The sequence below is a fragment of the Euleptes europaea genome, chromosome 10 (genome assembly GCF_029931775.1).
Source record: "Euleptes europaea isolate rEulEur1 chromosome 10, rEulEur1.hap1, whole genome shotgun sequence".
Lineage (NCBI taxonomy): Eukaryota > Metazoa > Chordata > Lepidosauria > Squamata > Sphaerodactylidae > Euleptes > Euleptes europaea.
Window position 1 is genome coordinate 47,922,980 of NC_079321.1, and position 27,053 is coordinate 47,950,032.

At 41.3% G+C, this 27,053-nt stretch overlaps 1 protein-coding gene across 1 annotated transcript in view; it reads right to left on the reverse strand.

Annotated features, from left to right (window-relative positions):
- COL12A1 (collagen type XII alpha 1 chain) overlaps positions 1 to 27,053 on the reverse strand; it is a 142,127-nt gene that overhangs the window by 52,360 nt on the left and 62,714 nt on the right. Inside the window, exons 21-34 of the mRNA XM_056856310.1 lie at positions 26,804 to 26,946; positions 22,153 to 22,282; positions 20,821 to 20,966; positions 20,427 to 20,556; positions 19,563 to 19,702; positions 18,495 to 18,624; positions 10,150 to 10,289; positions 9,398 to 9,530; positions 9,260 to 9,289; positions 7,694 to 7,833; positions 5,819 to 5,948; positions 2,626 to 2,765; positions 1,726 to 1,855; positions 217 to 359 (exon numbers count right to left, since the gene is read on the reverse strand). Of these exons, the coding sequence (XP_056712288.1) occupies positions 217 to 359; positions 1,726 to 1,855; positions 2,626 to 2,765; positions 5,819 to 5,948; positions 7,694 to 7,833; positions 9,260 to 9,289; positions 9,398 to 9,530; positions 10,150 to 10,289; positions 18,495 to 18,624; positions 19,563 to 19,702; positions 20,427 to 20,556; positions 20,821 to 20,966; positions 22,153 to 22,282; positions 26,804 to 26,946 (1,805 nt within the window). The remainder of the gene's footprint in view (positions 1 to 216; positions 360 to 1,725; positions 1,856 to 2,625; positions 2,766 to 5,818; positions 5,949 to 7,693; positions 7,834 to 9,259; positions 9,290 to 9,397; positions 9,531 to 10,149; positions 10,290 to 18,494; positions 18,625 to 19,562; positions 19,703 to 20,426; positions 20,557 to 20,820; positions 20,967 to 22,152; positions 22,283 to 26,803; positions 26,947 to 27,053) is intronic.

Genomic DNA, 27,053 nt, shown 5'->3' on the forward strand with positions numbered 1-27,053 from the left:
TCCCCACTAGTAATCTCTCTAAATGTCTCCCTGTATAGCTCATTGCTATCACATGATACTTACTGCTAAATTAAAATATGTGGAACAAACATATAATGACATTCAGAACAGTTAGATAGAAGAGGACATTTTATTTTCACCAGCCAGAAATCATTGTGGGAAACATTATCCCTCAGAGTTCATATACAGAAAAGCGCAGAGGGTTAAATTACTTACAGATTCTGATGGCCTTGTGCCAACTAATGGAGCATAGACAACTCTGTATTGTTGTACTGCCCCTGGTGCAGGTTCCCACTGGACATTAAGACTGTTGGTTGTTGGGTTGTAAACCTGGATGCCTCTTGGTGTACCTCTCACCACTGAATCAAGAATAATGTAAGATGGGTTTGTACAAAGAACAATTGCTTAGCTGTAGAGTCATAGCAGCAGAAATAATCCCTCCCTTCTAACAGTTAAGTATAGTATTGAAGATTATGCTACAGTTTAATTATCCCAAAATATCTCCACAAAAAGAAAGTGCATGCCATGCTTCTTTAAAACTCATTAACACAGCAGTTCTCTGTATGCTTTCTTGAAAATAAATTCCATTTAATAAAATTGGTCTTACTTATAAGTAAACCTGCAAGGATCAGGGTATAATGATCATAGTACAGTGACAGTTGCCTAATCATTACAAGGAGATAAACAGCTATATCCCCACACTACACACCATGAGAAAGTTAGTGACTCTTGTTTCAATATAGTAGAAAATGTCACATATAGAAACCAAACAAGAAAAGTGCTTGAATTATGGTTTGGGTGAAAATCCTTACAAGGACATCACAGTTTACAGTTTACTGTGCATCAAAAGGTAACAAAGTTAAAAGGTGAAAAAAAGTATGCCCAGACCACTGCTTCCTTTATCCCCAACCACAATGACGGTCTCGGTGCACAGATAGATTGCTCTGGGACTGGAATGATAGTACCCAGAGGAAATTATGGTCATTCCAGTCCTGGAACACTTCTGCTCCATTGAGGAGGCTACTGGCAAGGCCCCTACATCAGAACCCATACCAGTGGCCCCATCTCCTGCTCCGCTGCTGGCAAGGGTGGCCAGGGGGGTGGCCCAAGGGTGCTCTTGGCAGAGTGGCTGGGCTGCCAGGAGGCACCCCAGCTGGTGAGAAATGGATCCTTCTGGCTGGGTGCACTCTCTTTGTCATCTCCCCATGCCCCTTTCTTAGTGATCGCCTTTGGACTGTATGGGCCGTGGACCTGTTTGGGGAGACTGCTGAGTCCCTTGCCAACTCTGTCAGCTGCCCTGTTACCATTGGGCAGGGCTCTGTTCCTTTAAGGGAGTGTGCCTCAGACAAGACCCTGTGGTCCATGGCGCAGCCCCTTCCCGGTCCTTAGTTTGGTCCCCAGTCCTGCCAGCCCATGATGGGTTCTGTCTGCCTTGTCCATCACAACCATGCTGTCGCACTTCTACAGTATGTGACAGTGCAGTTGCTGTGGACACTGACATGGCTGCAGCCTGTTTCTTGCTCTTTTGCCTGCCTCCCAGTTTCTGCCAGACCCCTTTATGGAGCAGACTAGTGCCTTCATGATTAGACAGATGCCCATCTGTTGTGGCATGGGTGGACTTTAGAACTGCACTGATAGTTGTTTTCTGAAGTGTGGACAACAGCGCCAATCTTTAAGTACTTAATACACAATATTTAAGTAAAGAAATACTTTAAATTTACTTACATGTTTTCCCAGTATCAGACACACGTCCTCCCTCACCTTCCCGGTAATCAGGAACCACAGTCACTTTGTATTGTGTGTCAGGCTGCAGATTTCTAATGACTGCATAATTTGTGTTCCCTGGGACTGTTGCCTGTTGAGGTTTTTTTTAAAGAAGCATATAAAGGGGGAAATGTAATTTTGCAATATAATTTTGAGTGTTCTTATTGATGCTACCATATTTTGCACCACAGAAGGGCAGGATTTCATGTTTTTAAAAAGCACATATGCAGTTATCTTAGCACGCTATTATTTCAGCATGTAACGAATGTATATCTATGCATACAAAACACCTATCTAGACTGGGAAAATCAGCATATCAACAACCTTAGCCTTTCCCCTGAAACACCAGTTTTCTACATCAGAAGGTAACTTTTCAACATGTGATTACTCTACTTTTGTCCCCAAGCCCCTAAAACACCAGGAACTTCTTATGCATGTACAAAATCAGCTCAAGCCCATCATGTATAGGTAAAGGTAAAGGTCCCCTGTGCAAGCACCAGGTCATTCCTGACCCATGAAGTGACATCACATCCCGACGTTTCCAAAGCAGACTTTGTTTGCAGGGTGGTTTGCCAGTGCCTTCCCCAGTCATCTTCCCTTTACCCCCAGCAAGCTGGGTCCTCATTTTACCGACCTCGGAAGGATGGAAGGCTGAGTCAACCTTGAGCCGGCTACCTGAAACCGACTTCCATTGGGATCGAACTCAGGTCGTGAGCAGAGCTTTTGACTGCAGTACTGCAGCTTAATACTCTGTGCCATGGGGCTTGTATAGCTATATTGTAGCCATCTTGTATAGCTATGGCAAAAATAGGAGTGGGTTTTCAACATGTATGAATTACGCTAAAGTTCAAAAAGGATTACCAGCTCCTCTGCACCTCCCGCAACAGGTACATAGAACAATTTGTACTGACGAGGATTCCCTTCTGCATGATCCCATCGAATATTCAGTGTGCTGGTGGTTGGATCATAGACTCGGAGGTTCTTGACTGTGCTGAGAGGTTCTGAAATACATTCAATGCACTGTCAGGCTGAGGGAATCATATTCTTGTGAACCTTGCTGTCCTGTTATACAAACAGGCAAGAGACACTGATGGATAACTGGACAGTTGTATGGTCAAAGACTACCTTGGAATGATGCCTTGATTTACATGCACATGCAGGATGGCAGGAAAGGGAAGCTGCTTTTTCCAGTTCAAGAATAAAGAGAGATCTGGGAAAGGGGCAATGAGGGTATAGGGAATCATACTGATGCTGCTGTCAATGTGGCATGGCTTTTGTGCTTGCTTGTGTACCTCTGCAGTATTCGCTTCCATGGCACATTTGTAAATAAATTGAGATAAACCTAAGCCTCCAGTGCTCTTTAATCTAAAAGAAATTCAGACTGCAAAAACTGCAGAGCAGTATCCACACTGAGAACCATAGTGGTGCAGTGACTAGAGTTGGGTATCATCATGAAAACCTAGGTGAAGTTTACAAGATGGTATTGGACAAGTCACTATCTATCAGCCTAACCTGCTCTACTGATCTGTTATGAGACTAGGGCTGTAATGCCAAAGACGACTAATCTTGGAAGTAAAGCCCATTGAATAACACAGAGATTACTTCTGAGTAGACTTGCTTCTTAAATATCGCAGAAATACAGGATGAAAATGAAACTATTTGTCCCTAATTTCAGCAATGTATATGGGTTATTATTCCATAAATGCCTGATATTGCTGTTCTTCTGCTTTTAATTCTACTAAGAATTTATTTAGTGCATTTCCCATTGCTGTACTTAGCCAGTTGATTAATTGAGAAGTTTGTCATAAAAGGAACTCAACAGAAGACAAAGGGTAGTCAGAGAGGGAAGTGGGGGGGAAAGGCAGGAAGTTGAAAAGAGATCCTGGAAATGTTTCCTAAGAAGTACTCTTAAAACTCCTTCTAATAACTTATATTGTTATAGAACCAAGATCAGTGATCCATCTATCTTCCATAGTTAAGAAAAAGGGGCTGCCATCCTAGGGTAATGGGTCTTAATAATACTCAGCTTTCTAATGCTAGCCAACAATGTCAGGAGTTCCAATAGAGTTGCCAACTCTAGGTTGGGAAATACCTGGAGAATTTGGGGTTGAGCCTGAGGAGGGTGGGGTTTGGGGAGGGGACGAACTTCAATGCCTGTCAGGCATTGGGTCTGTGAATGGTATGTGGTGGTTTTGCCAGGTGCTGGCCAAGGTCGCTGTGTTATGCCGCTCTTGGGATGTTTAGACTGTCTGCCATGGGAAGCTACCTCCAGCTCTGAACCTGCTCTGAGGAGGGGGGGTTGCCATGGTACCCTGAGCTGGCCTGCTTTACTCCTTCTATATATGCCATGGGATGTACAATTGACCTTTACTAGTAACCTCTTGATTCTCAGCTTCTGTTACCTGTAGAGTATTCCTAATAAATCAGCTTACGTTGGACTGTTGGTCTATCGAGTCTGTTTATGGGTTTACCATGGGACTAGAGCTCACAATGCCATAGAGTGCACTTGCCAAAGCGGCCATTTTCTCCATTTGAACTGATCTCTGTTGTCTGGAGATCAGCTGTAATAGCGGAAGATCTCCAGCCACCACATGGAGGTTGGCAACCCTAAGTTCCCAATATAATTCAAAGTATCCCTCTGTCATATAAAACAATAATTAAAAAAAAAACAGTTGTGACACAAACATCACAGTTTTTGAAGAAAAGACATACAAACTGAGAGAAAATAAATAATGCTCTAGGTTATTTGTTCTTAACCTTTAATCTGCACGGCCCAGGTTAAGAATCACTTATTTAAATTTTAATATCAGTGGATTTAATCTGATGAACAGTTCAGCAATCTTAAATACTGTCCATTTAAATTATTATCCAAATGTTTTGTGCTTAAATCTTGTTCTGAATACACGCTGTCTGCCCTGATCAAAAGAGGTCTGGAAATTCTCTACTATTCACAAGGAACTCCTAAACAAATACTTCAGCTTCACAAATGCTTCAGCTTCACTGAACTTCTACTGCACTCTACTTCTAGAGTGAATAGGGAAGCGCTTGGACATAGAACAGGTCTGTAACATTTGGAAAATTCCATAGACACAGAAAGTGAAGATGGTAGTCTCAAATATTGGGACTTTATCTAAAAGGTTTAAAAGTAGAGTGAAGAAGATCAAAAAATACTAGGTTTATAATGACACTGAAGGCCTAGTAACCTTATTATTCAGATAATAGTCTGTTCACCCTTCTATGACAAATCTACAGGATGCAGTGAAGCAAAACTTTGAAAGAACTAAATTTAAAAGTGCAGGAGAGGAAATTGTAAAAGTTCACCAAACACTAGATACTGCTGTGATGAAAAGAGCTAGCCTTATTATTGCTTGTTAATTTTTTGTTGGCTTTAAAAGGCTTTATGAGGGTTTCCATGATCACTTAGTTTGAGTGATACAGCCCAGGGAGGCAGTAGCCTTTTAGACAAGTTAACAAAATGAAATCAGGTTAAACAGAACAATATGATGCACAAATGGAGTTGCAACTGTGTCCCTCATTGCCACGGGTAACGTGGGGCATGGGCCACTTGCTGTCCATGACAATTACACAACTGTGTTCCTCACTCCAAGCTGCAATGCATATGTTTGCTGGGGAAGAATTCCATTTTTTCTGGCAGCAAAACAAGGTGAAGAAAGATGTCTGGATGTCTCACAACTTAGTTAACATTGAGAACTTATTGTGCAATAAAATAACCATCTGAAAGAAACAGAAGGCAATCTTCTTCCATTCTTCCTTCACACACATATTGGGAGCTGAAAGGTATGGCAAGACAAACCTGTAAGCAAATGATTACTTATCTAAAAATATTTATTTTTATTTTTCAGCAGAGGTTGCCACATTTTTATAAAAATTGGGGGAGGGGGCAGAAATAGAGAAACTTCTTTGGGGAATAAATTCAAGAGTACATAAATTGACCCCTGCAACTGAAACCCAAAACCTGCTGGTTTCTCAAGCGATTTAACAGAACTATTTCATATCTTCTTGCAAATGAGAAAAACAGAACGGTGTTACTTACTGGTTTTGCCCCTGCCTGTCATCTGTCCTCCTTCACCATTTGCATATATGGATGAAACTGTAACAGAATAAGGTGTATCTGCTCGCAGCTTCTGGAGTACAACACTGTTTTGTCTCCCTCCTACTGTGGTCTAGAATAAACAGGATGACAGGGAAATAAATGTGGGGGCGCAAGAGTGAAATTCCACAGATGCTAGAAAGGTGGACATATATTTTGCACTTAATACTATATTTATACATTCTGTCTCCCTCCAAGTTCTTCACCTTTGCTTTTACCAAGCAAAATTCAACAATGTGCAATAATAATTTAAAACACAACAGTCATTATGTATAATGAACTCTCTTTTCATGTTACCAAGTTCAAGAGTGCAGAATGCCTAGTGCCCAGCCTGTATCTAAAGGCCAAGTTTGCTTTCCCAAGAAAATCCATCTTAAATTTTACTGGATATGGTAAGGACATGTCCAAAGTGCTATATAAGAGTGAAGTTATATAAATATGCGGTTTCATTTCACTTTGGTTTCATATGTTGTTGAGCTTTGTATTTTTATTCATTTTAAGTTGCTATTATTTCCAATTCACTTTGTTCAGTGTTGGCCCTCCCAGCCTTTCTGGACCTTCCCAAAGGAACTCATCAAATGGTTGAATGGAGGCCTCCAGGGGAGAGAGGAATGGCAAGTTGGAGAGGAGCGCGAGGCGCCAAAACCCGGCCCAATGACAAAGGGCCCAACAGATGCCAAGCTGGCAGAGACCCAATGCAAACTCGGTAGCCAGTAGTGAGGAGGGTCCAGTGGGCTGGCAGTCAAGAGCCAACACTTGGGAAAGGTGGGGCTCATAGGGAAAGCAAACAAGGCAACACAGCCGAGAGAAATGGCAGGACAAGCTTGCTCGTCTGAGACAGCGGTGGCAGCAACAGGGAAGATCCTCCCAGGTGGAGCAAGGGCAGGGAGAGCAAGGGAGTAAGTCATTGGAGGCAGAGCTTCCACCCAGCTGAAGCAGATCAAGGGTGGGGGTGCATTTTAGAGGGATGGAATTGGGGTGGGGAAGGATAAGAAGGGGAAGTTGCCAGATGGCTGGGGAGAAAGGTGGCTGGAAGGGTCAGAGATGTTCTGCAAGGCCCTGCAGCCCAGGGGAAGCAAGTCTTCCCTTTAAGGAGGCTAGCCCCATGCTGAGGCCAGGCAAATGACTGAGAACACTGCAGAGGGAAGGGGAACGTCCCAGGGCCAAGGGTGTTGCCACACATTTGTTTATTTTATGCCTCCTGCATGACATCTCGAGCTCACTATATGTCATCAGTATGCCACTTTAATGCATCTGACACAAAAATTACATGCAAAATTACATACATTTAACAGGAAAAAATTGGTGAGAGGAAACAAAAAATTATTGTGAAAATTAAGTCAAGATGGTTCAATTCACGTATGGGAGAAGAAATACTGATGCAGGGATTTTGGAGAAGAGTGGGACTGCAAAATTCAGAAGTATCCCTGCTTATTAACTAAGTAGACATGACTTGGAGGGCCTTTGTTCATACAACAAAATTAACGGTATGCAATTGTTACAGTTTACTTGCTTTCCTTCACAGGAAAACTTCCTGCGTAAAAAATTTGCAAAGTCTTCAGATAACGTATCCTTGAATTACACTTTGACCAATTTAATGCTGCCAGATGATTATGAGTCATCTTGTGGATTCTGTTGATAAAGGAAGACAATCCATTTCCTTTAACTATGTAATTGCCACAATTCTCTGTAGGATGGTAACACTGGCAGTGCTGTGACAGATTGATCTGACACGTTCATATTTAAAGACGGCAGGCATCTGTTTGGAGGAATATATTTTTCCTTGAATAACAGTTATAAACTTTCAGAGGTAGTTACCGATTGTTCAACCCCGTCCCCAGCTGTAGGCCGGTAAGTGATCCTGTACCGCTGCACTCGTCCACTGGCAGGATCCCATTTGACAGTCAAGCTACTGGATGTTGCATTGTATACCTGAAGGTTCCGAGGGCCACTTGGTGCTGACATGAAATTATTTTAAACAGTTGTTTAGCAAAGAATTGTGACAGTCAAAATATAACTGAGAGTCATTCTACACTAGGATGTGAAATTTATATTAGATCTTGTAATTACAATTTTTAAAATAATTGAAATGCTGCTTAGAATATCTATAAACATAAGTAACTAGCACCCAGAAACATGAGACTGTACTCAACTGAAGAACTGGGTCAGAATTAGAACAATATTTATAATGAAAACCAGAAGGCTATCTAATGCTTGTACAATGATGAACACGAGCAAAAGTCAATCAAACCACACTAAATACCTCCCCCAAAAAATGCTGGTTAGCCAATTTCTTTAAAGACGGGGTCCAGGATATAATTTTCCCCTGCACAGATAAACTGAAGGCATTCCACGCACATGTCAGAGTGTGTGATTTTCACTTCTAGCTGTATCATCTTGTACCATGATAAAGCCTACTTCAAAGAATCCAACTCCACTTCCTTAGCACTGTACAGCAACCTTTATGGGTGCTATTGCACTGTGGGAACACAGTATCACTTTTGTTTTGTTACTCTCATCACACCTTAACAGCCATACCATTGGCACTCTGGCAACAGAATGGCGCAGCTCAAGTTCAGATCTCTGGATTTGAATGAAAAATGCTACACAGAGTACTTTGCATGTGCAAGGAATGGTAAGGGGTCTGGAGACCAAGTCCTATGAGAAAAAGGTTGAAGCAGCTGGGTATATTAGCCTGAAGAGGAGAAGACTGAGAGGGGATATGATAACCATCTTCAAGTACTTGGAGGGCTGTCACACAGAAGATGGTGCTGAGTTGTTTTCTGTTGCCCCAGAAGGTCAGACCAGAAATAACAGGTTGAAAATAAATCAAAAGAGTTTCCGTCTAGACATCAGGAAGAATTTTCTAACAGTTAGAGCGGTTCTTCAGTGGAACAGGCTTCCTCAGGAGGCGGTAGGCTCTTTTTCCCTGGAGGTTTTTAAGCAGAGGCTAGATGGCCATCTGTCAGCAATGCTGATTCTATGACCTTAGGCAGACCATGAGAAGGAGGGCATCTTGGCCATCTTCTGGGCATGGAGTAGGGGTCACTGGGTGTGTGTGTGGGGGGTTTAGTTGTGAATTCCCTGCATTGTAAAGGGGGTTGGACTAGATGACCCTGGTTGTCCCTTCCAACTCTATGATTCTATGAGGAAGGTTGTATTTTCAGCTCCTCCCTTCCGCCAGCAGCCTCAGACCCCTGAAAAGCTTCCTCACAACAATGAGGGACTACCATTGCAAGGGGAAATAATCAGTCTCATGTACATGCAAAAGCCCTTGATGCATATGTGCAGGCTTTCTGGAACCCAGTCTTGGACTGGTCTTCCCTATCTTTTCTATAACGAAGCCTGAGATATAAAATGGTAAGCGTGAATTCAGGGGTTTACCTGGTGATGGTGTTACACGCACAACAGGCACTATAAAAAAAGCAGAAAGAAATAATATTAAGAGCACTCCTGTCATCTGAATACCATTGCCATAAGTTAAAATGCATACCTTAACAGAGTTCAGAATTTCTTACTTACATGTGCGTTCACTGCCAATCAGGTCATCACTCTCTGATTCATCAGGATAGATAGCAGTAACTGCAACTTCATACAGGGTGTCTGGGGTCAGATTTTCAAAAATCATAGTATTTTCATCACCATTTAGAATTGTCTTTGAGACAAGAGGGGAAAAGGATAAAGTCAGCCTCTGAGATCATCTGCTTTGCAATTAACGTCATTTTAGTGGGATAGAACAGATCTAATAAGATTTTACATGTTCAAACTGACTAATAAATCTAAATGCAGTGATTCCCAGTGTACAACAGAATAGTTCTGCTCTGTGAGAAGGTTATTTTGAAAAATTGGTGCTCTGTATTGGATGCCTGCACCACTTCTATGCCCCTCAAAGCAGGGAGATCCCATGCAGCACTGAGTCATCCCTCTTTCTGCCAGTGATGTCAGCCTGAGGGAGGGAGTGTGGGGAAACCGGAATTCATTGACAGGGTCCATACCTGTGTGGAAGATTCTAGCAATATATCTGTAGCCAAGAATGCACAGTTCTCAGTGACAAGGCAAAAGAGAAGGTAGATACTAGAAGGCATTATTAACTGGGGTGCCTATATACCTGGGAGTTGATTGAGAAGCTCTCTATCTCTTTTTTAGTACAACTGATGCCAGTTTTAATCAAGGAAAAACTATGCCCAAGTATAAATATCAAACTTTTTTGGGGGATAAACTAGTCTAATACACCAAGCAGATACCTGAAATGATTTTTGAGAATCCAGTCTTACCTCCAGTTTTTCTGTTCCACCGTATGGTCCCCATGTTACTCTATAGAGAGCTACATCAGGTGCTCCATGATCCCAAGTGCCTCTGAAACTATTCTTGGTTACCTGATCAGTTCTTAGGTTGACTGGAGCTGGTACGGACACTACCAGGGGGAAAAGAAAAGACAAAATACTGTTTAAGAGAAAAACATCTGTACACTACATGTCACAAAGAGTCACAATATTATATTCAGACAGGATCTGTTAAGTCATGATAAATCATTATGGTTTGAGACACAACTTCACGGACACTGATTGAAAAAAACCTACATGTCATAGACTCACATGTCATAGACTCACATAAACTTACATGTCATAGACCCTCAATTTGCCCAAAACAGCACAAATCCTTTTGTTGTATGGTGGAGCAACAACAAAAACCCATCCTTTTTTAAACTAAACAGTGTATTTTTTTAACAACACTGGGAAATCCAGGGCAGACAACTTGGTTTGAAAGAAAAATATTTGGGTGAAACTGAGCTGAAAATATACCCGGGAAAAAACCCTTATCAGTATTTTCTCCCAAATATTTCCAGGATTTTTCAGAAAACCGAAAAAAAAGGTCTTGAAAAGTCCCAGAAATATTCAGGATTTACCGGGAACATCAGGAGCCAGCATTTTTTCCCTCCCCTCCCTTCCCTTTGTTTTTGTGTCTCAGGGGAGTTCAGTAGGTGTGCCAGGCTGCTTCTGTCAATTTTTAGTTTCTTAGTCAGTTCCAGGTGGGTTTTTTTTCCCTCTGCAAGAGTTGCATTGTGTTCCCTTCCTGGTTTTTACAGTGTTGCTCACTCAGTGCTTGGATTTGTTCTTCTCTGGCTTGACATTAGTCCTGTTGAGCTTGCACTGCCAGAGTGGCTCTGGGGTTCTGCTGGGCCATTGTGTACATCGCCATTCATTCTTCTGGGCTTGCAACAGTGCCCCCACACCTCAAATTTCCACTGCAGAGATTCTCTGGCTTGATTTTGGTTCTGTTTGGCTTGGCACATTGGCTTGTTGTTCTACTGGGATTATTGGGTTTTGCAATGGTTCTGTTGGGCTTGTTGTGTTGTTTCTTCCATGAGAGGCATGGTTTGACCAGTGATTGCTGCATGGAGGCATGGCTTTTGCCTTGAAGCAGCTTGGAGTTCTTTTTCTTTTCCTCCATAGGAAAGAATGGAGGATAGCTGGGGGCACCATATCCTTGCCCCCCCACGACACCCACTAGTTGGTAATCCTACTGCTTGCACCTTTGCTCTGTTTGCCAAAATGACAATATCAGCACTCTTTCCCATCTATCTCTCCTCCTCCATGTGCACACATACACACACCATTGCTCTGAGTAGGAAAAGAGCTTGCTATTGACTCTTTCCCCTTGCACCAAAGCTGCTAATTGCTTTGTTTGAAATGTGTCTGATCCCACAGCAACTTTTCTGTATTGTGCTAATCAACAACTTCTAGAATCCTTGTGACCTTCCCTCCCAGCAATCTTGTACCTCTTCTCTATCCAGTGGTTGAACATAGTTGAACTGAAAACTAACAACTGTGACTACTAATAGCAGCAGTAGCATGGAGCTTTTTAAAAGCAAAATGTTAGCTCATTCAAAATGAAGCTATTTGTTAGTTTAAAATATTTATATTTTTCCTTACCTCCTTAGACTCAAGATTCAATTCATTTACAAGGAATGGAGAGTCGGGGGGGGGGGGAATCCCAGGTTTTTTAATACATTCAACAGTCACATAAAACATAAGTGACATGGGAGGTGGGTGCATTTTAAATGTCTGGATGTTTATTGTCATTCAGTTCAAACCTTACATTTCACCTCAGCGCCACTGGTGAAATCAGCTTCATCCCCTTTTCACCTTCTATAATTTGCTTGTCTACTTACCAGCTGTTCAATAATCTTTCTCAGCATCTGCCAATAATAAAATCTTTATTTGTGTCTTAGTTACTTTCAGTCAGTATGGATGATTACAGTTCATGATTTCTGGACTGTGAAATTAATGGCATATTCTATTTCAAGAAGATATTTACTTTAATTCACACATCCATTTTCTTTGCAATAGCCTTCTGGTCTAAAAATCACTAAGGTTAATTTCAGATATTTCTTTAATGCTAGATTGAGGACATAACCAGATTTGATGTTATCAGCATGTAAGCTAGCATGTCCTTGATTCATGTGCCCAAAAGAGACACGCTGTTTCAGCTACATTTACAGTTATTGTAGATCAATTCCTATACAGACTACAGTTTTGAAAAAAATGGTAGCTTGCAATATTTCATATTGGTAGGATTATGAGATGGATAGGCTTCCTTGCTTTCTCCTGAAGGATGGCTGTGCTGGGAAGATCTGAGTAGCTTGTGTCTCAGATTTGTTCAAACTCAACTGCAGTCTCAATGTTTCTAGTGGATGTTGTGTATGCAGCATATATGCCTTATATCAGTGATCGTGTTGTTTGCTGCCTCTCTTGGCAATCCATGTATATTTATTTTAAATAGTTCAAATATCATAATAGTGATATAAACTGGCTTGCTCAATCCCTGTGCAAATTTGAATGTGTGAATAACCCACAACTCAATACATGCAATAAGGTGAACAACCACATCTGTTACCCATGGAATGAAGCTTCCATGTTTAGTGTCACTAGACAAGACACTTGCTTGTGGTGCAATTAACTTGCAATGGAAAGCAGTCTTTGCTTTGGGCAATAAATGCTTCAAAGGGGGAAGGATTTTATTGTCAGTTTAGCTCCCATTAAAAGGTTTTTCCTTAGGACTATGTTTTAAAACAGAAAGGCTCGTCAGTAGAGTGATGTGGCCACCCTATCCATTTCTCACTTATATTGAAAGGCTTCTCAAACCTTGAGGCAGGAGTAAGCTCTGAAAAATGACAATAAAAGCAACTCACACTATCAAAATTTTGTCAAGGTGTTCCCTAAAGGCAAAAATTGCAATTTACTGGACATAGGTGCCAGAAAATAGGGAGTGCTCCTTGTAAAGAGGGATAGTTAGATCGTCTTTCAGCCAGTCACTCAGAAGGACATTTGGCACCCAGAACATCTGAGCTAGAAAACGTCTGTTTATAAACCCGTGTCACTCTACAGCACTTTACCCCAAAAGAGATTGTATCCTGAACACTTGCGACTTTGTCATTTGAATATGGCAGAATGACCAAAGGGACCTATTACATTTTCATACCTTTACTTTGAAAAACATCTGCTTCCTAATGCCTTGACAGAGGTAACAATTGTGCTAATCTTTAACCCTGTAATTCACTTCAGTTAAAACTCCAAATAATTATTATTTTCCCCATCTTTAAAGAAAAGCCATGTTTGAAATTACATTTCAGACTTGTGAAGTGAGGAACAACTGTCTTGTGATCACCAGCAAAACCCCAAACCAGCCCTTCTTGTTGCCAGTGGTCAGACAGTACGGTTGCAATGCTTAATATTCTCTAGACCATTCTGTGAAAGAGGATGACCATTGGCTAAAGGCCTTTATTTTGCTCCCTTAGATGTTTCCTGAGATTTCGGGAAACCTGCTCAGGGTAAGACCAAAAGTGGCTTTGGTCTCACAGTGTGCTGCAAGTTGTAACAGTGGTATAGTTGTTGACTGGCTGTCAATTGGGTATTCTCTGTGAAAGAAATTCCCAATGGATGATGAAACAGAATCATATCCTGTGATCTTGATTTGAATGGAAGATGGTTTGAGCAGAGTAAAAGGGTAAGGCATCTACAATAAACAGTAGAGTAGTAAAGAACAGAAGTTTTCCTGAAACACAAAGGCTGAAAGTGGATGAAACAGTAGAGACTCAAGACACAAAGCAGTTCCATGACAACTAAGTTGTGGGTTATGAGAAAGTTTGACCTTGGAAGTCATTTGGCTCCCTTTGGAATTGCAAGTGGTTATAGTCTCAAAGCAGTCTTTCTTTCTGCCAAGGCCTCAGCTGCCTATAGCAGATGTATTTATATATTCGTTATATATAACAGATGTATAACAGATATTTAATAGGCAGGTACAGTCTTAGTGATTCTGGGGCCCTAGTCAAAAGTCCAGGATGGGGCACCAAAATCACTGCCACTCCCTGCCAGGGAATTCCCCTAGCCCCACCCTGCTGGAGCCAAGCAAGGGACAGCCATTGTCCCTGGTGAGGCAGGCAGGAGTCATCAGTAGAAGTTGGGTGTTCAAGCCCCAGGCAAATGGGTATGAGTAGCTGTTAATCACAAGCTCCAAATCAGCCAGGTGCAAGTGATGGTAGTGGGAGCCAATTCTTTTTCTTTGTTTCCTCCTACTTAGAGAGGGTGGGGCCACGTTGTTGTTCTGTTTGTGTTTAATAAAAACAGAAACCACAAAGCCTTTATTTAAAACATTACTTTTTATTCAAGCTAAATCATGCAGCTACGGACCCAGGTTAAAAGAACAGACGAGAATGCAAAATCAACCATTTTCTTCATTATGAGGAAGAAAAGGCAATGCATAATGAATTATTCGCTTTACTAATTGTTGAATACAAATAAATAAAAATTGAGGGGAGAAAGGAAACAATTATTTTCTGCTTCCCTTTTTAGTTCACCAGCTTCTTCACAGCACATCTTGGTTCCCCTCCTTTAGTTTCTTCATCCAAGTTCTCTCCAACCTGAACAATCCTGCCTCAAGTGCCTTCACTGCAAAAGACAAGGCACGAACAAACATAGTGTCACTAATATACTTTCTAAAGGGTAACACAAAAAACAGTACACTGGATGACATTTTAAAAAACCAAAATATTGTTAACTCACAGTTATTGAATACAGAGACATGCAGGCATCCCAGTTGCAACCATGATATTCTCAATAAATATCACCATCTGGATGGTTAATCTTCAGGCTGTGGGGGTAGGGCTCTTCTAAGCACATAGCAAAGAAAATGAAACTACAGGTTACCTTAAAGATGAAAGCATCATTTTGTTTAATCTCTTCTATCCCTTGCCTATTGCTGTTTCTTTTATAGTGGCACTCAAACCTCAGGAGATAAAGCACTCCCATAAACCATGTTTCCAGTGGTGGATTAATGTCTCCCGTAACTTCAGAGTAAATTTTTATTTATCTTTGCATGGTTTCGTTGTGATAGAAGTGCCCTTGTTTTGCCTGCTTGCTTCTTAAACACACATAGCTTGCACAGTGATGTGCAAGTAGAAACATAAATGAATTTAGCACATTTCTGCTTGTGCACGAACTTGTACAACACCTATCGCTTTCCTGCCTATATATTATAGTGCCCAGAAATTGATTGCACAACATCTTGCACAAGCAGAAATGCAAGTGGTGATACAATAAGTTTGATTTAGTGCACACGGCTACTGCACTAAATGGCTACTGCTTGTGTTTCCACCTGCAAAAGCAGAAATTTTATGCTGGATCCAATCCGTAGAGAGGCAAGACTTTGTAAACTGGTATGGTCTTGGTGAGTAGGGGAAGTGAATTTATGAAGGATGGAATGTAGGTGGTGAACCAAAGAATGTTCTGAAGATTAAAATCCTTCACCATCACCCCACCATGTGCATTCTGTCTTAAACATGCATAAATTCCGCATTACTCTGTTTTTCACCAAAATATAAGAGTGGAGGTATGGTAGGATTACTGTTCTTTTCCTGCCTTACAAATGTGAATACAGGAGGTAGGATAATTGCAATGTAGATTTCATATACCAAGAACAGTGCTTGTGGAACTGAACAAAAGAGGAGGGAGGATTGGGAGGAAATGGAACAATTTGCTGTGAGAGCATGATGTGCACAATCCTTCTATTAGTGGACTACAGATGCACTATAGTAAAAGTTAGTAGTGGTAAAAGAATGAGTATGCTTTTGCCTTGCCTCCTCCCATCTCCATTTGGCTTGGTCACAGAAAAGAACTGTTCCATCATCGCACAAGTCCTTCATGTATAATATGTTCCTAGAGTGCACATGGGGTCATATTTTTTATTCCTTGATGTTGAGCATAAAAGATCTCTGCCAGCATAGCCTCATCTTCCCCTCCACCTCACTGCCCTCTGCCATTGCCTCTGCAAGTTGTTGGTCCTCTCTATTTGTCACAGCAATAAATGCAAGTGAGTAACAACTCTGAACATCTTTGCCATGTGCTTGCTGCATAGCAAGAACCTCGCCTTCCCATAGGTGTGAATGTTTTATTTAGTATGTTTGGGCCCAGCTATGTACTAATTGTGTTGTTAAACCCCGCACTGGGTATCAGTCTAAACATGTGGTAGAAAGGATATCATGTGCAGTATTATTTGGACTCCACATGTCGCTGCTCACCAAACAAATGTACTGTACAGTGATCATCAATCTTTTGTTTGTATTGTTATGCTGATTGTACAGTGGGAACCTTGCCTTACCATGAGCGTGAACCTTGTATTTAGAATGTTTGGACCCAGCTACGTGCTGGTCATATAATCAAACTGTACTATGAACATAAACCAAAACATATGGCAGTAGGGACTCGGTGGGAATTGCCAGCTGGGCAGTGCATGTGACTGAATGGCTAGGTTAACTTGCTTGTTGACATGAGTTAGTGCTGCTTCAACCCATACTCACAATGTGGATGCTGCTGCCTCCAGATGGTTCTCCCTGCTCTCTGCCAGAGCTTTGTCATGCTGGTGTCATCGGGTAGCTGGTTCTGCAGAGAGGGATCCCCATCATGGGCCTCAAGTGACTCAAAGAACTGCACTTTTAGGTACTTGAATTCAGTTCTGGTCTGCAAGACATCCCTGGCATACCCTGAATAGGACAGGCCACCCTCCTAAAGAGGCGGAAGGTCCAGAGACAAGAACTGCACATCAAGCACTATACATGACCATCCTCTTGGTGGAGGCACAGAAAAAAGTCTGTCAACCTCATTGTTCTGGCAGTACAAAATGTTCCTAGGCATCATTTTTTAGGCTGAAATGGCTGTTGAATGCCATCTTGCAGAGTTCTCTGAGATCTGGTGAGGCACTGTTTTCTTCCTCCTTGCATTCAGGTGCCAAAACAGGCATGTGTATGTGAAAGCAAAGTATTGACAGAAAAGATGTTCAGCATATCGCCAGAAAAATCTAAAGTGCAGAACACACGTAGTACAACATGGATGAAATTTTTTACAGCATCAACTGCTCAGTGGCATAGTTGGCAATAGGAAACACGTGTTAATTTGTATACATGCATTCTTTACTTAATATACCCCCATACACACCCCCAACATAAATCTGAGACATGAAAACAGTGACACATGATGTCTGATATCCACTGTGGTTTGCAAGCATGGCACACAAAAAACATACATTGACCAGTGCAAATGTATGGTTTTCACATGGCACTACTGTCTTGGTAAGCTGGAGGTAAAAAAAACTGCTCCACACAAGTGTGTGGTTCCATTAACAATAGGAACATGAGATAGGGGAAGACACATGTCAACATGGCCTTGCACAAATCAGATACCCATTTGTCTTGTGCCTATCTGTACATAACAGTTTTGTTAGGCCCTTGGATACACATTTTTCATTTTGTTGTCAATATGTGAACTGGCACCATTGAAAAGCAGGGTGTTTGATGCATTATATATGTGATGGCTCTATCTATGCTGTTGTACCTGTGATAGCTCATTTACATGTGACCTCAAAGTGATATTGGCAGAAGGTCATACCCGACCCAGTGTGGGTCTGAAATGGCAAATGTACAGCCTCCCTAGGCTTGCAGGCCTGCCCTGGCAAGATCCTAAGGCACCAGTACCCAACTGCATAACTGAGAGAAGCTGTGTTACAGATACCGCTTGGACATTGTAAAGCATTACACCATATCTGACTGTGTGCCTGAAAGGAACTGCTGTCAGAAATGCTATTTTAGAACTGGTACAGTGCTGTTCCTACCAGTGCACCAGCAGTTCTGTCAGAGTCAGTTACCTCACTGGTGGGCTCCTCATAGTTAAATAACATTGTTAGTATGTGCTGGCTGATTGTTGGTTGTGGTTACTAGGGATGTGGACGTGTGTGTTGCTATTTCAGCTTTTAGTTCTTCTAACTTTTGGTGCTGGTCTAATACCTCCTATCTGGGTTTTTACTAGCACTGCAGCCAGCAGCTCATGTGTTGGTCATCTTCTTGTTGGTAGGGTCAGGCAACTGATAATAGTAAACTGGCAAAAAAAAGGATAGAAATCCCAACCTGATTCCCCAGTCTCTCCATCAATATGTCTTCAAAGCAACTACTCAAATCTGACAAATTAAATCACCCTAAGGTGCCAAGGGCACTACTGTTTACTAAGCTACACATTTCAACCCGTATATTTATTTTAAAAATCTAAGGAAATCCACTGGACGATTGACTTACAAGTGGTGGCTTCAGTAGCTATTGGAGTAGATAGTCCTTCATCGTATGAAGCAACAAGCTCTACTTGATAGAGTATTTGTGAGAAAAGATCGGAAAGAACTGTGCTGGTCTGAGAGGAATCCACTTCAATCTACGCATAAACAAAGATATCCAGTTTATAAACAACCTCTTTCTTGCTGCACCACTTTTCATATTTTCCTTTCCCATGCAGTAGGAAGTTCAGGGTAATTTTTAAAAAAGCTATTTCTGTTGAAAGAGAGAGCACTGGAGACTTAGGGTGTCTTTGTAATCATCTGCTAGTTTGCAAATGAACTGTATCATAGCCAGTTAAGTAGAATATATTTTTATTGATCCTTTTCAGTTTTATAGTTACAAAGTTCAGCACAGTTTCAAACAACTAGCTTGAAGTTTTGTAGGCTCCATTTATTTCAGTTGCAGTCCAATGATCAGTTTCGTGCCTCAGACCCAGGGTGGGAAGAGCTGGTTCTCAACCAAAACTGAATCTCCTGCACTGTTGGTAGCATTTTAAAGGACATGTCTGTGTTCCATTAAGACTGTTAATAACAACTGGGGAACTCAGCTTTGCTTATCTAAATTGAGAAGTGCTTGAGGGGTTAAATCCCCTCTTTCTTTCCATGTGGCCCCCCAATTTAAATCACAGCTGCATATGTTACCTTGTGCAGATTAAAGACGATCTGTGCTCTTGGTTACATCTGTTTGGGGCATCATACTGCACCACCTTGTACCTCTGTCTACATGCCCTATTTTTTTAAAGGTGGATTATTTTGCTACAGAGATATGTACACTGCCATACTCTTTTATTATTGCTTGTACTTACAGTATGAAGTAAGAGGCCTGTTGCTCAGAAATACAGACTCCTATGGAACCAGTTATACATACTGAGTCAGTATCACTGAAGCCAAAGGATCAAAACGTTTTTAAAGAGGAACTTAAATGTACAGATCACAGCATCTGGCTCCCAGTTGTCTGCTGCAAGTGATCATATTTTAATATTCCAAATAACCTTTCTAAAGTAATATTATTACATACTGAGTAAAATTTACTTACCTCTTTCACATCGTCATCTTCGCCAGCTTTGTACCTCACTATGTATTTACGAACTTTCCCTGGAGCCGCTTCCCAGTAGACTCTCATGCTGCTGTGAGTAATATCTCTTGCCCTTAAGTTTTTTGCTCCACTTAGTGGTACTGTGAAATAAACACAACAATAGTAAGAGTACCAAGATAGTAGAGCCACCTCAAGCAGCTCTCTGGAAAGGCAGTGTATCATTGTCAAGACAATTGTTTTCTATGGGCTACAGAAGGATTCTCATGAAGGTAGTTTTCTAAAAAAAAAATCATATTATAAGCATCACTTTAAAACCCAGGTGTGAAAATACCAACTGGGATTAATTAGAAGCTTGTAAGAGAGTTGATGGTAGCTTGAAACATCACTCCCCATGGTGGACACATGCCTCCATTTTGTCCCAGACAGTTGCTGAATAGATTTTGCAAGCTTCTGCAAAACCTGTGCATAACCTGTATAAGGACAGCAATGTTGAACTCTACACACTAAGACCAAAGTGTGATCCTTCTTTCAAACTCCCTGCAATTGTTTTTCAGAGTGCAACTAGGCCATGCCTGTAAAAGAAGTTATTGCCTTTGGAGAATTGCAAGGTGAAACCTTTCTTTATTTACAGTAGCAATCCTATTCCCTTTGGGTGGGACCGACGTTTGGTGGCTGAGAGTCAAGCAACCCATGAGCATGGAAATGCTGTCACAGTGTTGTATATTCAGAAGATTTAATGACAAGTAATCCAGATCCTTGGAGTACAGATCTAAATAACCGAGTAAGGGTATCATTATGTAAACAAGCAAGCCACACCCATATAGCATCAAACGGGTGACATAACAAAAATGGAATTATTCTTACACGTTACTTCTTGAGTGGTGAGTGGGTCACTGGTGAGATCACCAAATGTCCCATGAATTGTTAAAGTATACTCAGTGTTGGGAATCAAGTCAACCAGCTGTACATCATTCACTGATGCTCCAACCCGCATCTGTAAAAAAGATAAACAAGGCACTTTAGAGAAAACAAGCAGAAAGGAAAACAAAATGCCTGTGTAGTTACATAAAAAGTTAGTCTCCATATTTCAGAATGTATTTACAACTTCCTGACAGATGCCATTGTGTATATAACTCTCCAGTTAACGTGCTTCATTCCATACTGTGTGTCAAAAGTTGCCTCACTACTTAGGCATATGAAGGACCTAAGTGTTCTTTATCTCTTCTAAATTATTTGTATTAAAGGCAACTTTCCATACCTCTTTTTCTGTTGTTGGTACTGTAGCATTGACGGCGTCATATAACAACAAGTAGCCAGTAGCTCCACCAAGAGGTTCCCATCGCACTCGCATATTGGTTGAAGTGATGTCATAAGCATTCAGGTTTCTAACTGAAGGAACTGCCACTATAAAACCATAAATATTATTCACTTCAGTTATTTTTTTTCCTTTCTGCTTCACTCCCCCCAATCCCTGAGTTCATTCTCAGCCCTTTTTAGGTGGGAGATGAAAAGAATGTTTTAGGGGAAAGCTTTTCATTATTGTATTCTTTGTTATAGCAAATCTGCCCAACTTGTGACGTATGAAGTCAAACACTAGCCATATATGTTAGCCTTCCTGGTCATTTTAAACTTCCTGTTTTGGCTTTCCGCCAGAATCAGCAAAACCAGAAAGAATGTTAAGCGGCTTGCAGGCTACAGTACATTGCTGGGTCATAATGTGCACAAGACTGCAGTAAAAAAGTACTGTAGTGATCACTTTCAGCTATTCTGGCATTATTTATGCTACCACTGTCCCCAAATGGTAAACCTGTATGTTAGATTGACAAAGAATCACCAACATTTCAGTACCCCAAGTAGGGATGCTGTGAATTTCTCAGTGAACTTGTTCGGCAGTTGAACTTAGCCTGTTCAACACTCACAATCAGACTGTGAGGAGATCAGGGATATGTTTGGATTGCATCAAGCAACTGGAACAGCTGCTGAACAAGTTTGCAGCTGCCTGTTGGTCAGAAACAGACATGCAGCTGATTGGGATTTCATCTCAGCAAGCCTGGGAAGCAGCAAAGTGTCCTGGCTGAAAGATCAGAAGACGGCTGATCAGTTAGGATCCAAAAAAATGCTTTTGAGTGCAGAACAAAATTTCCATAGCAGGAAATCAGAAGCTGACTCTCAGCTGAACCTTCATCAGCTGTCAGTTGGCTTCTGATGGCTACAAGTAGTCTGTTTGTGAGAACTGACACAGAGGTTGCAAACAGCTCTTGAACAGCTTGTTGATTAACTGGTTGTCTGGTCACCACTGGAGAATGGGATTGGCAGGTTTTTGAGCTTCTCTATACACAGATTAACTGACAATACCCCCAATGTGACTTGCTGTCACCCTTTGAACAGCTCCTTGGGTTGCTCTCATGTATGACCAAGTAAAGCTTCTAGCATTTGGTTTGCCATGTCAAGGGCGGGGAGGAACCCTTATCTATAGAATGTTTTATGTTTGGAACTTTCCTTTCTCTTCCTGTATGCCAGTTAAAACAGAAGTTTATCTGTAAGTCTCATGAATTGTTAAAGACTTAAGAATACTACAACCGTCACTTACAGGTTGTTTCGGTGCCTTTTAGAGGTTCACTGCTTTGATCTTCTACCACAGAAAATACATTCACAACATATTCTGTTTCAGGTGTAAGGTCAGTAAGAACTGTAGTAGTTTCCATACGATTTACATAGAACTGCATAAAAACAAAAGAACAATAGAAATTATTTCATACAACTCTACCTCATACTACTATCAGAAGATATTTGGTTATACTACAGATATAATTTTCTCCAGAACTATTGGTTATAAGGTTTTTTGAAAGATGATGAACAATGCTGGATGGGGAGTCAGTTTAGGGCTGTACTGCTAGTTTGGTAGTTGAGATCCCATCTAAACACACACACTGACTACTCTCCAATGCCCTGAAAATGAAATTGACTATCAATAATTTGTTACAAAACAAAAGCTTCTGCGCCATAGTTTTAATTAGCCTAACCAATTAGAATCAGAAGTGGTTTTTTAGGAATTATTGTATATGGTTTTATTGTGCTGTATGTTTTGGTTGGTTGAAACTCTATGGCACTGATATATCTATATATCTATTTTACAAGTATGCCCCCTATCTGCAGATATCTAAATCCACACATCGGGGCCACACTTACCCAAAAAAGTTCTACAAACTTGGAGGACCCCCTCAGCTTGCAGAAAAATCTTAAATCTAAAAAAAATACACAAGGGATTGTGTATTCCCCCAAATTAAAATAGCATTGTCAGCACATTTGCAGACAATGCACTTACCTTTGATGGTCCTGGCAGGAGGAAAGCCTTGGCACACCCACTTGGAGCAGCTCCAGGTGAGCCGCCGAGAGCGGGACTGTGGAAGGGAAGTCTTGCAGTCTGACTGATTAGAAGCCGGAGAAAAGGTTTAAAATAACAGCTGAGCTGGCATGTACAGAGACTAGGCTCACTCAGCTGTCCTTTAAAAACTTCCACCAACTTCTAATCAGTCAGACTGTGAGGAGAAGCAATGCTGGGGGGGGGGGAGCAGGAGGAGTCTTCATTCTTTCCCCCTAGCTCCAGTGCTGGGTTTCTTTTTTCAGTTGGCTTATCTTTTCAGTTGGTTTCAGTTTGTGTGAAAACACAGTTATGTTGCTGCATCAATAGCATCTCTCTCCTGCCAGACTTGCAAGAAGTCTGTTCCTTGCAATTGTTAGGAACAAGTCTGTTCCTATATAAGTCTGTTCCTAGCAATTGTTGGTTTTGCAGTGAATTAAATGCTGATTGCATCTATATGTGGTAGACTTGTACATGTACAAACAGCTATTGGCATAGGGTGACAATCAAGTTAACAAATTATTTTGAACACGCAGTCATGCCTTCTCCAAAATTATTTTTGCTAAATCATGTTGAACCTCTTCCCAAGAAATTTTGGATGCCTACATTATACACTATTTTGGCCGCTAGAACAGAACTGGCTAAGGTTTGGAAGGGAAAAGTGACACCAACACAGAACATTTGTAGATATAATTAAATGCTTTTATTTACATGTAAAAGGGGAAAAACAAAGATTTGTCTTGGTTGGATAAACTTGGGAAAGTATTATAACTTGTATGGATCACTTGTTATAATCTGCATATAAATTGGATGATACAGTGGCTTTATCCTAATGTAATGTGATGAGGCGTGTTCAGGGTAATATAGCCAAAAAAAAAGCCTTGGTCAATTGCATCTTCAATACACTTGGAGAGTGCTTTTAGCGTATTAATTTGAAGGAGGCACCAGGTGGGAGACAAGAATCAAAATGAAATTAATTGAGGACTGTGACAGACAGCTGCATTCTAAAGAGTATTCCAGTCATAGAACCCCCGTGATTGACAGGGAGTTCAAATAGAATTCTCAGGGTGGCAGTTAGAACTCTGACAGTTGAGAAGTGACAGTTGACTGAGAGAGAAGTTAACAGACAGAGGTTGGAAACAGCTGAAAGATGGAGGATTCTCCTTAGGAGTGAAAAGGAACACATTTTGAGCTTTTGGATCAGGATAGGATCCATAACCAGTTATATAGGGAAAATAGCTCTAAGGTCTATAGAGTGATTCCTAGGGGTTTAATGGGAAATATCTCTTGTAAATCAAGTTATCCCAGGCCAGTTTGAGAGAGAAACACACTGGGGAAGTGTGTTAATGTTCCTAACTCCTAGTAGTTAGTAGTATGTACGAAAAGGATCTAGGGGTCTTAGTAGAATACATTGAACATGAGTCAGCAGTGTGATGCAGTAGCTAAAAAGGCAAATGCAATTTTGGGCTGTATCAACAGAAGTATAGTGTCCAGACATGCAAAGTGATGGTATTGCTTTAATCTGCTCTAGTTAGACCTCACCTAGAGTATTGTGTTCAGTTTTGGGCACAATTTAAGAAAGATATAGACAAGCTGGAATGTGTCCAGAGGAGTGCAATGAAGTTGGTGAGGGGTCTGAAGACCAAGTCCTATGAGGAAATGTTGAAGGAGCTTGATATATTTAGCCTGGAGAGATGACTAGGAGGTGATATGATAACCAACTTCAAGTACTTGAAGGGCTGTCACAGGATGGTGTGGAGTTGTTTTCTGTTGCCCCAGAAGGTCAGACCAGAACCAATGGGTTGAAATTAAATTAAAAGTGTTTCCGGCTAAACATGAGGAAGAACTTTCTGACAGTCAGAGTGGTTCATCAGTGGAACAGGCTTTCTCGAGAAGTGGTGGGCTCTCCTTCTTTGGGGGATTTTAAGCAGCGTCTAGATGACCATCTGTCAGCAGTGCTGATTCTGTGAACTTAGGCAGATCATGAGAGGGAGGGCAGGAAGGGTTTCATCAATGTTGGACTCTCGTGACCCTCTCTTACATGCCCAGGGAAATGCCGATCACTACTTTGATTTTCCTCTAAGCCAGACTGGCCAGGGATCTTAGAGGATTTTGGGGGGCCATCTTCTGGGCATGGAGTGGGGGTCACTGGGGGTGTGAGGGGAGGTACTTGTGAATTTCCTGCATTGTGCAGAGGGTTGGACTAGATGACCTGGTGGTCCCTTACAATGCTATGATTCTATGATAGTACAACTGAAGAACCACTGTGTAACAGAAAGAAGCTTAAATTTAAGAAAGTGTAAAAGAAGCTTAGGTTTAAGAAACAAACCAGTGACTGCCAAGAGAACTCACTCTCAGTAGAAAATAAAGGTTTAAATACTTGTATGTGAACCACCTTGATACATTTGGAAGTACAATACATCACTTCACCTTAACAATCTCAAACTTTTGAATTCTGTCATTCTGTTACAATCTACATTCCTGTTAGGAAGATTTGCTAACCTGACTTTTAAATCTCACAAAGAGACAAATTTATTCCTAAATAGTATTTCAAAAAGTGCCAAATATTCTCTCCCTCTCTATATATATATATATATCACACACACGCATACTATATATATAGTAACAACCTGGCTGTGGAAAACTAATCTGTAATTAAGATATCTTCAATTGGATCCAGTAGTAAATTTTCACATACATAAGGAGGATGTCATGGACCCATATTACAGACTCCTCATCAGATTTTGAGGCAGAGAAGCACCTAACACTACTACAGAAAGAGACAATTGCGACTCCTCCAGGAGCTCCCTTTGATGTACAGGAAGAGCCCCCAAGAATCTGAATCTACTTTTTCACCTCCCCAGGGGAAAACAGCCTTGCCTTCAAACCCTCCACCTCAGAGCCTGCTGCTGCACAAGAGGTCTTTCAACAAGTGACCGCTCAAGCCTCTATAAGCCCTGAGCACCAACTCAGTACTCACCATCGTAACCAGGGATGAGACGTTTAAATACTGGAGGGGAGGGCTCTGAAACTCCACCTCCTTGTAGTGGTATTTAAGGCCTCAGTTCACCAGCAGCCTTTGCTAGAATAACATATATACTACACAGCTAACTCCAGCTCTCACCTTCACTCCTGAACTTCAGCCTCAAGCAGGGCAGGAAAGCAATTTTCACAGATTTCTCTCCTACTGCAGACCCTAATGCAGCCCTCCTGTGACTCCTGAGAACCCCGTCCCTCCGGATCAGCATTTCTGGAAGCATTTTAGGTTGCGGTGGGAAAGGGATGCAAGAAACCCCTGCTCTGCTGATGTCCCTTGGTCTGTTTTGTAAATGTATACTGTTTTTCTGTTGGCAGAAGACACTTTTTCTTCAGCAAATTTGGTGTTTTGGTCAGGTTAAGTGAGCAGTCATTGCAATTGTCAAGCTAACTGTGACCCAAATCAGGGATGATCAAGTATCTCTTATAAGATTATTTGTTGCAATAAGCTGATTGCAAGGGATCAGAGAAAAAATAGTAATACTTTACCTTTGGATTTTCTTAAATGGCCTATAAGGCACATTCCAACTCTATGAGTCTATGTTTTGATTCTTGAAAATGCAGCCCTCTCTCAGAGCCAATTCATACATTATACAAGGACATTTGACTAGACATGCACATGGAATGCCATTCTGGGATCTCAAGACCCAGGTGTGCTGGGTCCAACTGTAATCTGTCTATGTTGACTAGTCTGTGAGGGCTGATCTGCACATGTAAATCATAATTTCATTCTATAGAATGAGTGAGAAATATGTTTCTCTGATCTGGTCCCAAGGTTTATGAAGCTAAAATAGACGCCCAATACAAAATAAAACCAAAACAGGATATGTCTTCCAACACTCACCTGCTTTGTAGGGCCCCCAGCAACACTATAATATTCAACTCTGTATCTGTCAACACTCTCAGCAGGAGCAGTCCAAGACACTCTGAAGGAACGAGCAGTTACCTCAGAAGTAACTAGATTGGTGGGTGGTGGTGACAAATCCCCTGTAGTGTCAGAACATGCAAAAAGAACACTGTTAGAAAGTCTTAATTGTGAGACTTGCCTAAGTTAGAAAGGCAAATAAATCACCTCGATCAACTAGATTTCTTTT